Genomic DNA, 17,582 nt, shown 5'->3' on the forward strand with positions numbered 1-17,582 from the left:
ACACGTGGTCTGCCACTGCGAGGACAATCAGCTATCCTTCCTGTCTCCCTGTAGTACTCTCTTAGGCGTCTCACAGTACAGACATTGCAATTTATTGCCCTGGCCACATCTGCAGTCCTCATGCCTCCTTGCAGAATGCCTAAGGCATATTCACGCAGATGAGCAGGGACCCTGGGAATCTTTCTGTTGGTGTTTTTCAGAGTCAGTAGGAAGGCCTCTATAGTGTCCTAAGTTTTCATAACTGTGACCTTAATTTCCTACCGTCGTAAGCTGTTAGTGTCTTAACGACCATTCCACAGGTGCATGTTCATTAATTGTTTATGGTTCATTGAACAAGCATGGGGAACAGTGTTTAAACCCTTTACAATGAAGATCTGTGAAGTAATTTGGATTTTTACAAATGATCTTTGAAAGACAGGGTCCTGAAAAAGGGACGTTTAATTTTTTGCTGAGTTTAGTTTGTATAAAATAAATAATATAAACCAGTTTCGATATTCTTCCAGAAAAATATAGATTTTCTGTTCTGTGAAAATAACAGAGAATTCGACTAATTTCAGTTTGTTTTAAAAGATTCCTTTTTTGTGGCATAACTTTCTTGTACCATGTGACGTGTGCAATCACAGTAGCAGTTCTGAAATAACATGCTTTGATCATTATTTAATCAAGTGATGGATCATTATCAACAATTCTATCATCCCTTTCAAACCAAGACGTTTTTCTGCCAACTTTACCATACGGCCAACTTTTTTTCCAGCTTTTCCATAAAGGTCATTGCCGATATCGAAGCCAAAACTTTTATTTGCTCCTAATGACCTAGTAATGATTTCTGTTAAATTCTGCCTACGGCTTAGTATGAAATGTTGCCTTAATGCTGAGGCGGTATTGGCACGCACTACGCTCTAAAACGTTTGATAGTTGCAAGGCAGTGAATGTTAACCATCCTAACCTTTGCAAGGCATTCCAACCATCTCTTCTCATAGCCCACCACTAAGCATGCACTGTTTTCTTAACCACAACGGGATGGATTCATAAATAATTACAGTGGGGATAAATCTCACTGAATGACCACAATAATGGAATAAAGTAGGCTAAATCAATAGAAAGGTGTGTATCAAATTGTTGCTTACTAAAATCTCCCCAAAGTCATCCAATCCTTATAATACATTTAAAGCAATAGCCTACTTGCGTCAGGCTGCGTGTGGTTAACTAGATACAGTGCATTCGGAAAGTATTCAAACCCCTTGACTAGTTCCACATGTTGTTACATTACAGCCTTATTCTAAAATGGATTAAATATTTTTTCCCCTCATCAATCTACACACAATACCCCATAATGACAAAGCAAAAACAGGTTTTTAGATTTTTTTGGCAAATGTATTAAAAATTAAAAAATGAAATATGACATTTACAAAAGTATTCAAACCCTTTACTCGGTACTTTGTTGAAGCACCTTTGGCAGCGATTACAGCATCGAGTCTTCTTGGGTATGATGCTACAAGCTTGGCACATCTGTATTTGGGGCGTCTCTCCCATTCTTCTCTGCAGATCCTCTCAAACTCTGTAAGGATGGATGGGGAGCGTCGCTGCACAGCTATTTTCAGGTCTCTCCGGAAATGTTGGATCGGGTTCAAGCCTGGGCTCTGGCTGGGCAACTCAAGAACATTCAGAGACATGTCCCGAAGCCACTCCTGCATTGTCTTGGCTGTGTGCTTAGGGTCGTTGTCCTGTTGGAAGGTGAACCTTCTCCCTAATCTGAGGTCCTGAGCGCTCTGGAGCAGGTTTTCATCAAGGATCTCTCTGTACTTTGCTCCATTCATATTTCCCTCGATGCAAACTATTCTCCCAATTCCTGCCGCTGAAAAACATCCCCACAGCATGATGCTGCCGCCACCATGCTTCACCGTAGTGATGGTGCCAGGTTTCCTCCAAATGTGATGTTTGACATTTAGGCCAAAGAGTTCAATCTTGGTTTCATCAGACCAGAGAATCTTGTTTCTCATGGTCTGGGAGTATTTTAGGTGCCTTTTGGCAAACACTAAGTGGGCTGTCATGTGCCTTTTACTGAGGAGTAGCTCCCGTCTGGCCAGTCTACCATAAAAGCTTGATTGGTGGAGTGCTGCAGAGATGATTGTCTTTTTGGAAGGTTCTCCTATCCCCACAGAGGAACTCTGGAGTTCTGTCAGAGTGACCATTGGGTTCTTGGTCACCTCCCTGGCCAAGGCCCTTCTCCCCCGATTGCTCTGTTTGGACGGGCGGCCAGCTCTAGGAAGAGTCTTGGTGGGTCCTAACTTCTTCCATTTAAGAATGATGCAGTCCACTGTGTTCTTGGGGACGTTCAATGTTGCAGACATTTTTTTGGTACCCTGCCCCAGATCTGTGCCTTGACACAATCCTCTTTCTGAGTTCTACGGACAATTCCTTCGACCTCATGGCTTGGTTTTTGCTCTGACATGCACTGTCAACTGTGGGACCTAATATAGACAGGTGTGTGCCTTTCCAAATCATGTCCAATCAATTGAATTTACCGCAGGTGGACTCCAATCAACTTGTAGGAACATCTCAAGGATGATCAAAGGAACCCGGATGCACATGAGCTCAATTTCGAGTCTCATAGCAAAGGACCTGAATAATTATTTAAATAGAGTTTTTAAATTTGTAATAAATGTACAACCATTTCTAAAAACCAGTTTTCGCTTTGTCATTATGGGGTATTGTGTGTTGATTGAAGAGGATATTTTTTAAATCCATTTTCGAATAAGGCTGTAATGTAACAAAATGTGGAAAAAAGTCAAGGGGTCAGAATACATCAGAATGTACTGTATCTAGTAACTCACATTCGAATGCACTTTAATTCCAGCACCGTTTTGATTGGGACAGTGCCAACGCATTGCTTTGAGACATGCGTTGGGACTCGTCTTGATAAATCAGTCAATGTCAGATTTGTGTTTTCACGGAATCTCCGTTTGGATATTGGTTAGGCTACAATTAGGCTGGAAAATGTTAGCTAAATTGAGGTGAGTGATGCTCATGATCCTCTAGTCTATTTGACTGATTTATCAGAACATTTAGTCTTGTTGGCTGATTTTTCAGAACATTTAGTCTAGTTGACTGATTTATTAGGACATTTAGTCTAGTTGACTGATTTATCAGAACATTTAGTCTAGTTGGCTGATTTATCAGAACATTTAGTCTAGTTGGCTGATTTATCAGAACATTTAGTCTAGTTGGCTGATTTATCAGAACATTTAGTCTAGTTGGCTGATTTATCCGAACATTTAGTCTAGTTGACTGATTTATCAGAACATTTAGTCTAGTTTGATAATTTATTAGGCCTCATCAGAACATTTAGTCTAGTTGACTGATTTATCAGAACATTTAGTCTAGTTGGTTGATTTATCAGAACATTTAGTCTAGTTGGCTGATTTATCAGAACATTTAGTCTAGTTGGCTGATTTATCCGAACATTTAGTCTAGTTGGCTGATTTATCCGAACATTTAGTCTAGTTGGCTGATTTATCCGAACATTTAGTCTAGTTAACTGATTTATCAGAACATTTAGTCTAGTTTGCTAATTTATTAGGCCTCATCAGAACATTTAGTCTAGTTGACTGATTTATCAGAACATTTAGTCTAGTTGGTTGATTTATCAGAACATTTAGTCTAGTTGGCTGATTTATCAGAACATTTAGTCTAGTTGGCTGATTTATCAGAACATTTAGTCTAGTCGGCTGATTTATCAGAACATTTAGTCTAGTTGGTTGATTTATTAGGCCTGATCAGGACATTTAGTCTAGTCGGCTGATTTATCAGAACATTCAGTCTAGTTGGCTGATTTATCGGAACATTCTGCCAGCATGTTATTCAGGATATGTAGTTTATCAAGTGGATTATTTTGCTCCTCACTCTAGGCCCCTAGTAGCCTTACACCCAAACAAAAGCCTGTTACTTCACTGACTTGTATCGATCAATGTGATCTGGTTGATTCTCTGGCTGGGCAAATAAGTGGAGATATAGCTCATCTATACCCGATCTACATTTAGCATCTAATAATGTCGCCTAAATCAAGAGTAGACCTGTTACCTTGCTCGATCGCCTAAAGCCTGTACACTTTTAGAGTTGTGAAATATGAACATGAGACTCACATTGCTTTTGAAAATAGGTATGCTATTATTTTCTATTGGTATCTTGATGCAGATACTCTCAAGGTAAGCCCCTACGCCCCCTAACAACGTGGAGTGAGGGTAGGAAAGAGGCGTGGAACAAAATATCACTTATTTTACCCACGACTCAAGTTGTGTGGGGGTAAATATTATTATTATTTGATTCTGTTATATTCCATTACATTCTCACCATAAGATGTGTGTGTGTTGACTGTGATCAGGTACGTGTGTCTTTAATTAACAAAATAATTAACTATTGATTTCATTCATTTGGAGGTAATTCAACTCAAAATATGCTATTCTATTCTTTTTTTTAAATGTTATTAATCGTATGATATTTCTTAGTACCTGAACGAATGAATAATGGATTTGTTTTTGATGGTGTATATTCAATGGATTTAATCAAAATAACCACGTCTGCACACCACTACTACCACTCATCACCGGCATTGCACACAGGAGGTATAAAAGGCATATGCAGGCAAGAATGTGGTAAAAATTGGGGGGTATTTAAACATTGGCCAATTTTCTTTTCACAAGCAAAATACCGTAAATTAAGTTTGAATAGGGGAGTTTTAGAAATCAAGATCGTCTTGATCAATATCACTCTCTTTGGCCTTGCTTGACTTGACAGATCTTGCCGGAGACTTCTTTGGAGTCTTCTTCTTTGGGGAGACGACTTGTCGCTCGAGAACCTCGCTGGCTGACTCTGTGACTTCTGACACTCTGCTCTCGTTCTCTTTTTCCATGAGGTACATCTGCCTTCTCTTCACAGAGAGACGGTGGCCCGAGCCTATCTCCGACCCTGTCTGTGAACTCTTCTCGCTGTTGTACTCTCTCTCTGCCTCTTCATCCAGGATTTCGTCCAGCGAGCCTGGTTGGGATTCCATGGAAGATTTGGTTGGCTGGCTATGTAGGCTCGTCTCAGATGTCCCAGAAGGTCCATTGCCATCACCGTCGTCTTCAGACTGTCCTTTGCTTGTGACATCATCCACCTCATCGGCTGGCTCTTCCTCAGGAGCAGCATAGTTTTCAGCCGTATCCTCATCTTCCTCCTGTTCCTCCTCAGCTTCTGTCTGATCCTCCTCAACTTCCACTTCAGCTTCCTCCTCCCCTTTCTCCTTCAGCTCCTCAACTGGAGTCTCTTCAACTGGGGTATCCTCAACGTCGTGCTCCTCTTCAGCTTCCTCTTCCACCTCCGCCTCCTCCTCAACTTCTGCCTGCTCCTCCTCAGCTTCTTCTTGCTCCTCCTCCCCTTCCTCCACTTCCTCCTCAACAGTAGTCTCCTCAACCTGAAGCTCAGCCTCTGCTTCTGCTTTGTCCTCTTGGGCCTCTGACTCCTCATTGTTTCGTTCAGTCTCTGAATCCTCATCGTCGGAGTAAGCACCGTCTTCAGAGTATTCTGCTCTGGCAAAGGCATTGAATGAGGTCACTGGAGTTTCCTCCACGTTGTCTTTCCTGATAGCTGTCTCCTCGATGTTTGACTCAACTTCTGGCTCTATTTTCATTTCTTTTTCAGCTTCCTCTTTTTCTACATCCTCCTCAGCTTCAGCTTCAGCTCCTTCATCTTCAGCTGCCTCTGCTTCGGCAGTCTCTTCTTCGTCTGCTGTTACAGGTTCTGCCGACTCTTCTCCTGCGTTTTCAGTCTCATCTTCTCCTGTTTCATCTCTGGCTGTCTGCTCTTCTCCCTCAGCTGTCTCAGCTTCAGCACTCTCTTCCTCTCCTGCTGATTCGTCGTCAGCTGTCTCCTCTCCTGTAGTTTCATCTTGAGCTGTCTCTTCTTCTTCTCCTGCTGTTTCGTCATCAGCTGCTGTCCCTGCTTCAGAAGTTTCTTCTTCTCCTGCATCCTCTTCTACTGTCTCAGCTTCTGCTGTTTCTGCTTTAGCTTCCTCCTCTTCTTCTACTGCTTCATCTTCTGGAGTTTCTGCGTCAACAGTTTCTTCATCTTCAGCAATATCAGCTTCCTCTTCTTCTCCTGCTTCATCTTTAGCTGTCTCTTCTACTGCTGCCTCAGCTTCATCAGCCATTTCATCATCCTGTTCATCATCCTCCTGTTCTTGTGATTCATCCGCCTCTTTCTTAGCCCCGTTGATAACGTTTCCAACAAGAGTTTCCGCTGCTTTTGCTTCATCTACACCTCCAGTCTCATCTGTAACATCGACTTCTTCTTGTATCTGTGGAGGATTGTCCTTTTTCAACTGGAGAATTGACTTTAAATCAAATGCATGTATAATACTAGTTTTCACTACTGTGGTTTCATCCGTAGTTTCAGTGTCGTCGGTTGCATCAACTGCTTGTGTCATTGGAGTAGGGTTCTTTTTCAACTGGAGGATTGACTTTAGATCAAAAGCCATCATGACTGGAGCAATGTGCAAAACTTCTGCAGGAAGCACTGGTCCTAATTCTAGTTTCTTTTTTATACATGTCTCACAAGGGCAATATTCATCATCACTCCGTTGGTCGCTGAAAGAAGTGCCGGTTGCATCGTCGCTTTTCTCCTCTCGGTAATCAATAGACTGGTTGAGCTTCAGTCTTCTTCTCCTCGTCTCAGTTTGCGCACCTGATTCTCGTGACAATTCTTCTTTGGGTGGCCTTGGTCTTCCACCTCGATCGTGGATCTTCCTTAGTTCTCTGTCAATGCTTAATTGTATCCTGCTATGCACATCGTCTTTCAGTTCGGCTATCATGGCATCGAGATGTTCGCTGTCATCCAAATTCCAGCGAACCTTGAACTCTGCCATGGCATCCACATAATGTGTCATGAACTGCTTCTCTAGTTTGTTCAGTAACTTCAAGACCCAGACAGGATCAGGATCTAGGGAAACTTTTTTGGCTAGTTGTGCCCTTTGGACAGATGGAGGAGAGCCAGAGGTTGTGTCCTCTCGAGGGTCTGAGCTTTTGTTGGAAGACGGGGGTGTTTCTGGTAATTCTCTCACACTTTCATTTCTAATGGTGTCATCAGACGCTGGGATGTCTTCATCTTTTTGTTTCTCTTTCTCCACTGCTGTTCCTCCTTCCTCTGTGGTCCATTGGACCTGACTGGCTACGTACGGGCTGGCTGGATCAGACATAGGGATTGAGGACTCTGGGCTTTCCTGTTCCTCTGCAGTTTTGTCAACTTCTTGTGCCCTCAGCAATGCTTCCCCCTCTGCGTTCGGTGCCTGAGCCAAACCACCTGAGCCTGTTGAGCCACTGCTGACGTCCACCCCAGAGGAGGACCGTGCTTTGGTGTCACCGTCCACAGAGTGTTGATCACAGCCATTCTGCTGTTGCTTTCCACCTTCTGCTGGGTCACACAACCAGAGGGACTGGAGGATGTTCATTAGCTCTCTGTACCTTGTGTCCTTGGCATTTGCATCGTCGTTGGGATCAAAGTCTATCAACTGTAGCTTTGCGAGGCAATCCAGGAGACCTCTGGCTGAGGTGCTCAGTTTACGTCCGTACACTGGCGAAAATTCAGGTAAACTGTGACACCGGTCAAGCTTGGGACTCAACAGTACTTTCATCACCTGCACTGAGGAGTGAAAGCTCTTTGATACGTCCTCCTGTGGAGCGGTGCCCTCTGGTGGGGTCTCAGGTGGGGTCTCTGGTGGGGTCTCAGGTGGGGTCTCTGGTGGGGTCTCAGGTGGGGTCTCTGCTGGCTCCTCACCATCAGCCACACACGCTGTCTGGTATGTATGGTTGGCTGCTGTCTCTTTAGGCTCTTCCTTTTCTTCCTTTTCTTTTTGAGTCTCACACACAGAGGTGACGTCGTTCTCCTCCGTCCCATTCGTTTTTTCCTTTGGTGCCAGCTCCGGTGAATGGCCTCTGTCACTGAATTCGTCCCCAATGTCGTACATCGCACTGTCAGATGGTATTTTCTTAAGCCACTCATTCACCACCTCTGTTGGAGAGGCGTTTGGTAGATTGGAGGGAACCAGCTCAGAGACATCTCCTTCCAGCCGCTGTAGGGAGGAACTGCGAGAGGAAACCCCTTTCCTGTGTTTGCCGCTCTTGTCACTTTTGTTGTCACTGACATTCCTGTCTATCGCTTCTGAGGGACCATCACATAAGATGTTAGAGCTCTCCTTCCGAGGAACAGCTGTGTGTAACTTGTTACTGTCACTCGAAAAACCAAGTAGAATAACAGGTTGTTTAATTTTTCTAGGGGTTGGAGGGCAGTGTGGTAGAGTAGGAGTGAGATGAACCTCTGACGCAATAGAGTTAGGTCTGGGAGTGTCTACATGATCTCTAATGGCAGTCTTTGATCTGTTTGTCTTCGTTGAAATATCACTCCCTTTGTCGCTTTTGGCGTCATCCGTATTGTTTTTGTCTTTTTGTCCTTTCACTTGCAGGTGGGACGACACATTGGACATCTTGCTTTTAGGTCTCTCAGTCACTTCAGCAGTTATGCTATCTTCGGGTCTGGAGTTACAAAAAATACATGTGTCTGATGTGTGGGTCCTGTCTGATGCATGGGTTCTGTGTGATGCGTGGGACTTGGCAGATGTGTGGGTTCCGGCTGATCTTGGAGACTCAGCCGACACAGCACTTGTTGCTTTTTCCACATGTTCCTCTACCTGCTCTGCAGCCTTTTCTTCGGCAGCAACTTCAGAAACTTTGGACTTCCTTGATCTTACAGATACATGTGACTTAGCTGATAGAGTACTGGATGCTCGCTCCTCTGTTCCATGGTCAGGTTTCTTAGATCTTTCTGAGATATTTGATTTCGCAGACATAGCGCTCGGTGCTCTCTCCTTCGTTTTCTCTTTTGAGGCTGCTGTTTCCTCAGTAGAAGCTTCAGAAAATGTGGATTTCCCAGATTTTGCAGAGACATTGGACTTAGCAGATATAGCTCTAGCTGTTCTCTCGGTTTGATCCTTTTTTTCAGCAGGGACTTCAGACACTGTTGACTTCCTGGATCTTGCAGAGATATTAGCGCTCGGTGCACTCACTTCAGTTTCTTCTACCTCTTCTGCATTTTCCTCAGCTGGAAATCCAGAAGCTTTAGATGTTATAGATCTAGCTGAAGCATTTGACATGGCTGACTTAGCTGACATCGTACTAGCTGCTCGCTCCTCCTCTGCAGCAGGATCATCTGAAAAGTCGTATTTCTTGTGTCTTGCTGACATATTGTACTTAGCAGACATAGCACTGGGTGCTCTCTCAGGTTCTTGAAGACAAAATTCAGAATCCTTGGACTTCTTAGATCTTGCAGGAACATTTGACTGAGCTGATTTAGTAGATATGGCACTGGGTGCTCTCTCTCTAACTTCTTCCAATTCCTCGACACTATTTTCCTCAGGAGGAACTTCCGAAGCTTTAGACTTTGCCGATCTTGCAGAAACATTGGATTTTTGGTATCTTGATGAAACATTGGACTTAGCAGACATAGCACTGGGAGCTCGTTCCTCTGTTTCGTCCTCAGGTTCAGCAGATTCCCCTACATCCTCTTCTGCATTTTCTTCAGCAGGAATTTCTGAAGCTTTAGATTTATTGGATCTTGCAGAGACATTGGACTTAGCTGACTTCGCTGACATCGTACTAGCTGCTCTCTCCTCTTCTGCAGCAGGATCATCTGAAAAGTCGTATTTCTTGTGTCTTGCTGACATATTGTACTTAGCAGACATAGCACTGGGTGCTCTCTCGGGTTCTTGAAGACAAAATTCAGAATCCTTGGACTTCTTAGATCTTGCAGGAACATTTGACTTAGCTGATTTAGTAGATATGGCACTGGGTGCTCTCTCTCTAACTTCTTCCAATTCCTCGACTCCATTTTCCTCAGGAGGAACTTCCGAAGCTTTAGACTTTGCCGATCTTGCAGAAACATTGGACTTAGCAGACATAGCACTGGGAGCTCGTTCCTCTGTTTCGTCCTCTGGTTCAGCAGATTCCTCTTCTGCATTTTCTTCAGCAGGAATTTCTGAAGCTTTAGATTTATTGGATCTTGCAGAAACATTGGATTTTTGGGATCTTGATGAAACATTGGACTTAGCAGACATAGCACTGGGAGCTCTCTCCTTAGCGACCTCCACTTCCTCTTCTGCGTTATCATCAGCTGAAGCTAGAGTTTCATCCTCAGGTTCATCAGGAGCTTCAGACTTAGCAGACATGGCACTAGGTGCTCTCTCAGTTTCTTCTACTTCTTCTGCATTTTCCTCAGCTGGAGATCCAGAAGCTTTAGATTTTATAGATCTAGCTGAAGCATTTGACATGGCTGACTTAGCTGACATAGAACTAGCTGCTCGCTCCTCCTCTGCAGCAGGATCATCTGAAAAGTCGTATTTCTTGTGTCTTGCTGACATATTGTACTTAGCAGACATAGCACTGGATGCTCTCTCAGGTTCTTGAAGACAAAATTCAGAATCCTTGGACTTCTTTGATCTTGCAGGAACATTAGACTTAGCTGACTTAGCAGACATGGTACTGGGTGCTCTCTCTTCAATTTCTTCCAATTCCTCGACTCCATTTTCCTCAGGAGGAACTTCAGAAGCTTTAGACTTTGCTGATCTTGCAGAAACACTGGATTTTTGGTATCTTGATGACACATTGGACTTAGCAGACATAGCACTGGGAGCTCGTTCCTCTGTTTCGTCCTCTGGTTCAGCAGATTCCCCTACATCCTCTTCTGCATTGTCTTCAGCGGGAATTTCTGAAGCTTTAGATTTATTGGATCTTGCAGAGACATTGGACTTAGCTGACATAGCGCTCGGTGCTCTCTCTTCAGTTTCCCCTACTTCACATTCGATGGTTTCTTCAGCAGGAACTTCTGAAGCCTCCACTTCCACTTCAGGAGGAACTTCCGGAGCTTTAGACTTTGCCGATCTTGTAGAAACATTGGATTTTTGGGATCTTGATGAAACATTGGACTTAGCAGACATAGCACTGGGAGCTCTCTCCTTAGCGACCTCCACTTCCTCTTCTGCGTTATCATCAGCTGAAGCTAGAGTTTCATTCTCAGGTTCAGCAGGAGCTTCAGACTTAGCAGACATGGCACTAGGTGCTCTCTCATTTTCTTCTACCTCTTCTGCATTTTCCTCAGTTGGAAATTCAGAAGCTTTAGATTTTATAGATCTAGCTGAAGCATTTGACATGGCTGACTTAGCTGACATCGTACTAGCTGCTCGCTCCTCCTCTGCAGCAGGATCATCTGAAAAGTCGTATTTCTTGTGTCTTGCTGACATATTGTACTTAGCAGACATAGCACTGGATGCTCTCTCGGGTTCTTGAAGACAAAATTCAGAATCCTTGGACTTCTTTGATCTTGCAGGAACATTAGACTTAGCTGACTTAGCAGACAAGGCACTGGGTGCTCTCTCTTCAATTCCTGTCATTTCTTTGTCTCCATTTTCCACAGAACAAACTTCAGAAGCTTTAGACTTTGCTGACCTTGCAAATACATTGGATTTCTTTGATTTTGCAGAAGCATTAGATTTAGCAGACATAGCTCTGGGTGATCTTTCTTCAGTTGGATCCTCTCCTTCAGCAGGAACTTCAGAAGCTCTGGATTTCTTGGATCTTGCTGAAACATTAGACTTAGTTGACTTGGCAGACATAGCGCTCGGTGCTCTTTCCTCAGCTTCTACTCTTTCTTTAGCGGTTTCCTCAGCAGGAACTTCTGAAGCCTCTACTTCCACTTCAAGAGGAACTCCAGAAGCTTTTGATTTTGTCGATCTTGCTGAAACATTGGACTTATCTGACATAGAACTAGCTGCTCTCTCCTCCTCTGCAGCAGGATCATCTGAAAAGTCGTATTTCTTGTGTCTTGCTGACATATTGTACTTAGCAGACATAGCACTGGATGCTCTCTCGGGTTCTTGAAGACAAAATTCAGAATCCTTGGACCTCTTTAATCTTGCAGGAACATTAGACTTAGCTGATTTAGCAGACATGGCACTCGGTGCTCTCTCTTCAATTCCTGTCAATTCCTCGTCTTCATTTTCCTCAGGAGGAACTTCCAAAGCTTTGGATTTAGTTGACATAGCACTAGGAGCACGATCCTCTGTTTCCTCTGCTTCTGTGCCTTCTTCCGGTATATTTTCTGCTGTTTGTTCTACCTCCTCTCCTGCATTTTCTTCAGTTTTTCCTTCAGCAGGAGCTTCTGACATTGCACTAGCTGCTCTCTCAGGTTCTTTCACTTCTGCGTTGTCTTCATCATTGGAAACATTGAACTCAGCAGACATAGCACTAGATGGTCTCTCGTCCGTTTGATCCTCTTCTCCATCAGAAACATTGTATTTCTTGTATCTCGATGACCGGTTGTACTTAGAAGACATAGCGCTGGATGTCCTCTCAGTGTCTTCTCCAACACAAATTTGAGAAATCTTGGTCTTTTTTGATCTGGTAGACACATTGGACTTAGCAGACATGGCACTCGGTGCTCTCTCCTCAGCTTCTTCTTTCTGTTTTACATTATCCTCAGGTGGATCATCAGAAACATTGGATTTCTTAGACCTCGCAGAAACATTACACTTAGCTGACATAGCTCTCGGTGATCTCTCCTCAGTTTCCACCACATCATCTACTGCTGTAAACTTTCTTGATCTTGCTGAGGTATTAGATTTAATAGACATAGAGCTGGATGCTCTCTCTTCAGTTTGTTCTGCTTCTGCCTTTTCTTCAGCGGGAACAACTATGGATTTCTTGCATCTTGCTGAAACGGCAGACTTACCAGACAAGGCACTGGCTGCTCTAAATTCTTCTTCTGGACAGAGTTTAGAAACCTTGGACTTCTTTGATTTTGCAGAAACATTAGGCTTAGCAGACTTACCAGATGTACAACTGGGTGCTCTCTCTTTAGTTTCCCCTGCTTTGTCTCCTGCATTTTCTTCAGCAGGAACGTCTGCAGCGGGATCATCAGAAACGTCGTATTTCATCAGTAACATCGTATTTCCTGCTGACATATTGTATTTAGCAGACGTAGCACTAGCTGCTCTCTCCTCCACTTCGTCCAATTCGTCTTCAGCGTTGTCTTCAGTAGGAACAGCAGAAACTTTGGACTTCCCTGAGGCATTCGATTTAACTGACAAAGCACTTGAAGTTGTTTTTGCGTCTTCTTCTGGTGTAACGCTTTCTTCAGCTGCCACTTCTGACATTTTGGACTGACATCTTGTTGAGACATTTGATTGAACTGACATGGCACTTGAGGATCTTTTGTCTGTTTGATGTTGCTGTACCTCTACATCTTCTACAGCTGAAACATTGGATTTCCTTGACTTTGCTGAAGCATTGGATTTGACTGACATGGCACTTGATGACCACTCTCCCTTCTCCTCCTGAACTCCTGAATCCCCAATTTTGGACCTCTTGGATCTGGTAGAGACATTTGATTTGACAGACAGTGAGCTCATTGCCCTCTCCTCTGGTTTGGTGTGTTTGGTTTCAGTGATCCCTGAAGGGATCCCTTCTTGACCTGTTTCCTTTTCAACTGCAGTCTTAGCATTTCCGTCATCAGCGTCCGTAGAATCTCCAGCTACATCAGATGCTTCACATTTACAGTTGTTTGATTTTTGGTCATCTTGTCCATTTGCTGGTGCCCGAGACAGAGCCCCAACTGACTTAGAGTGTACAGAAGATATCTTACTACTAGGAGGCCTGGGAGATAAATGTTGCATTGGTGTTGCTGCTGTGTTCAAAACAACACTTCTGGTGGGCTCCTCCTCTTCCTCCTCTTCGGCGTTACTATTCTGGGAACACGAACATGCTCTCGAAGCACTTGGTGGAAGGTCGTCGTCCTCATCATCCTGGTCTTCCCTGAGCGATGCCAGGATCTGAGAGGAAAGACTAACAGCAGACACAGGCCGCTCGTCTTCCTCCGCATCAGTGATCTTGACGCTAACCTCGCTCTGAGACTCCTTAGAAGGAGCTGAGGAAGAACTATCAGCCATAGCCTCGTCGTTATCCGATGCCTGGGTTGTAATGTCAATGCTCTCGCTCTTGCCAAGGATCTCGCTCTTTTCCTGGGTGGAAGCCCTACTCTTACACTTGCCGGACGTCGTAGTCAAGCTCATCTCGCTCCTGCTGCAGCCGCGGCTGATGGTGCAGTACTCCACAGTGGTGTCGCCCCCTTCCTCCACAGTCTGTTGGAAGCAAGCAGCCTTCTCCACCATGTACTCGGTGATCTCCTCACTGGACATGGTCTCCACCGAACCTTTTTTATGGACAATGGTGTGTGAGGAGGCACTGGAGCTGGAGGAGGTGACGTGGCGGACAGTCCTCTGCCCCCCCGAAATATGGGTCTTCCTGATCTCATAGTCCTGGCAGTGGCCACAGCAGTGCTGACAGTGAGGGACGTCCAGATGCTTCTGGTGCAGTTTGGTGATGTAGGCATCGTCAGCCTCGCCTGTGTAAAGGAGCTCCGTCTCTGAACAGCTTTCCACACTACCTTGCTGAACAAAGCAGTTGTCGTGGTATCCTTGGAGGTATTCGTTGGTCGTTCCTACCGACTTCTTTATTTCTGTGGACCAATGTAGGGTCTCGTCGTTCAGTAGTCGGAAACGCACTTTCATTTCCATTGACAAGCTGCCATCTTTGTTGACTAGCACCCTTTTCTCAATGTCGTCGTCCATCAAGCCTTCACGACCAACATGGGCCGGGGATGTAGAGTTGATTGGTGGGAGTGATTTGTCAGATGATATGGAGTGCCTTGCTGACTGGTTGGATTCAGATCTTGGGTGGATGACGCTTTTCGTTGTCTCAAGTCCTAAGCTGCCTGTATTAGTGAAAAGGAGAGACAAACTAATGATCAGTTAGGGTTATAAGAAGATTGACACTGACAATATTTATTTATTTTGATAATTTAAAAAAGTTTCAACAAGTTCAATAACTTTCTTTTACAAGGATTATCTGATTTTTTTGATGATGATATTGATATCTATGATGGCCATGATACTGACAGTTCCAAACAAAATGTTTTGCGTAACACAGTAGTAGAATTGATCAAAAATGTCTTGTAATGACAGTGTAAGACAATGTTGAGTTATATTTATACCAGTTTTCCCTGATTCCTGTCCTTCACTGGCTGTGTTGGAGAGTCCAAGAGACTTTGGACTCAGTCGTGGAAGTTTGGCATCTGAGTTTTTCCGGAAGTTCTCCAGAAGGATGGTGTGGGAGGGCTCATGGCCCACACAAATCAACACACTGGGGCACTGCAAGAGACTGTGAACACTGTCGATCTGAGGAACACACAGATAGATAGGTGAGAAGAATGTTTCCGGAAAGATTCCTAGATGAGGAAACAGACAAAGAGAGAGTTAGTCAAAATCAGTTGTGATCTAAACTAAGATTGGTAGGTCTCTCTTGCAAGAAATGATTTATCTCAATGCGACAAACCCTGAATAATGTTTACATAAAGAGTTGAAGAATTATAAAGTCTTAAAAGGATTCCTGATGATGATTAAGACCAAACAAATGGAATGGATATGGATTCAAAGTCGTTATGGATTACAGCCATCAACAACATGAAGATGTTAATGAGTTCAGGAAACATAAACATCTGCCATCTTAACTTTCCCACGCTAACATTAAGGCTAATTATTAAAACAGCATCACTTCCTTTAACTCCTGCTCCTGTTCCCACCCAAAGCTCCTCTGATATGATTAGCTTGAGTTAATTAGCCTACCATGAGAGGAAGTCTGATATGGAAAATATGTTTTAGGCATACTGCTGATTTGTCTCCGTAAGACTGTAGCCCTTTCCTGGAGTCAGTGACCAAAAGCGCTCGCTCTTTGACCTCACGGGCGGAATGTTATTCATATTTTTTCAAATTTCATAATTCATTTGAGATTATTTATTAAAAACAGACAAAAAAATCTGGTGTTTCTATGTCAAACAAGTTTGTTATATTTCAGTCTTCTGAGATTTATATAAAAGTGTAATATTGGGATGCAAACTCAAAATGGAATAAATGTCAACTCTATATCTGACATGGTACATGTGTCTTCTTCTTCTTTAAGCCCATGTGTATGAGGTGTATACGTTTGTTTAAGACTACCAATAATCACTCTGTGGTGCATTTTTTCCCTATGTAAATGCTTTGAGCATCTGTAAAAGCATTATATAAATTCAAACAATTATTTAACTTAAAGCAGTCAAATATAACGCGACTTTTGACAAAAATAATAATAATCCATCTGCCTAAATTGCATCCCAATGATTACAGTAAAAAATAAAAATAAAGATATCTTTTCATTATTTCATGTCATTGCAAACAAGTGGATTTGTTACACCAGACAGAGCTCCTGTTGTCACCAGGCAAAGAGCACCAAGCATGGCTCAGCAGCCCTAGGAGTTTTCTGAGTTTGGGTGAAAGCAGGAAGGAATTACAACAAACAAGGAAGCAGAAGTCTAGGTAGTGTGCAGTTGGCACCAAACCAGGGGGGTGCGGGGTGGAGGGATACAGAAAACTGTGTGGAACTACTTGGATTTGTCCAATAGGAATTGGTTATTTGAGTTTTCCGTCTATTTTGCCCGTTTCCAGCCCTAGGAGTTTGCTGAATGGGCGAAAGCAGGAACCAGAGAGAGTTGTGATCACTGTAATGATCACTGTAATCCATTACAGATAGCATAATGACCTAGTGATTTATCTGCTCGGGTAACAAACTATTGTCTTCATTCTGTGTGCTGCGTGGTTCAGGTGGAATCTCCATATTATACGCTCATTGAACTCAAAATTAAGTAGTTCCAATTTACAATCCACAAATCTAACACAAATTAATCAACATGTTTCCCCCCTCACCTTTCTCTAGTTTGCAGAATAAGGTGTTAATTTGGTGAATATTTTTTAAACTTTTATTAAATATTAAAGGTTATGAAATGTGCTATCAGAAAATAATGTACCGATGGTTTAAGTTTGGTCAGGAAACACCAGACACCAGACATGAGAAAATACATATCAGATGAAAGCTGAAGTCATACTTGGCTGATGCCAGTGAGAGTCATCAAACTACTTATTTTATACCTTTATTTAACTAGGCAAGTCAGTTAAGAACAAAATCTTATTTTACAATGACAGCCTGGGAACAGCAGGTTCCTAGCAGGTTCCTAGGGTGTCAACTGCCTTGTTCAGGAGCAGAACGACAGATTTTGACCTTGTCAGCTCAGGGGGATTTGAACATGCAACCTTTCAGTTACTAGTCCAACATTCTACCCACTAGGCTACACTGCTGCCACCCTCTTAGATGTAGGCACTTCTGATGTTTTGTCATCTGGTAAAACAATCGGGATATTCCCTCACACACACACACACACACACACACACACACACACACACACACACACACACATATATATATATATATATATATAAATATACACACACACACACACATATCTATATCTATATATATATATATATAAATCTCTCTCTCTATATATATATATATATATATATATATATATATATATATAGATATGTGTGTGTGTGTGTGTGTGTGTGTGTGTGT

General features: G+C 43.2%; 1 protein-coding gene across 1 annotated transcript; it reads right to left on the minus strand.

Moving 5' to 3' along the window:
• Positions 1 to 2,755: 2,755 nt before the first annotated feature.
• On the minus strand, positions 2,756 to 14,828 carry LOC112218028 (retinitis pigmentosa 1-like 1 protein). The gene is made up of 2 exons (XM_042300552.1): positions 13,390 to 14,828; positions 2,756 to 9,312 (listed from the first exon to the last, which is right to left on the minus strand). The coding sequence occupies exons 1-2, from the start codon at positions 14,705 to 14,707 to the stop codon at positions 4,736 to 4,738; spliced, it is 5,895 nt and encodes a 1,964-aa protein (XP_042156486.1). The 5' UTR covers positions 14,708 to 14,828; the 3' UTR covers positions 2,756 to 4,735.
• Between the last annotated feature and the right edge of the window lie 2,754 nt (positions 14,829 to 17,582).

This window comes from Oncorhynchus tshawytscha, linkage group LG18 (genome assembly GCF_018296145.1).
Source record: "Oncorhynchus tshawytscha isolate Ot180627B linkage group LG18, Otsh_v2.0, whole genome shotgun sequence".
Classification (NCBI taxonomy): Eukaryota; Metazoa; Chordata; class Actinopteri; order Salmoniformes; family Salmonidae; genus Oncorhynchus; species Oncorhynchus tshawytscha.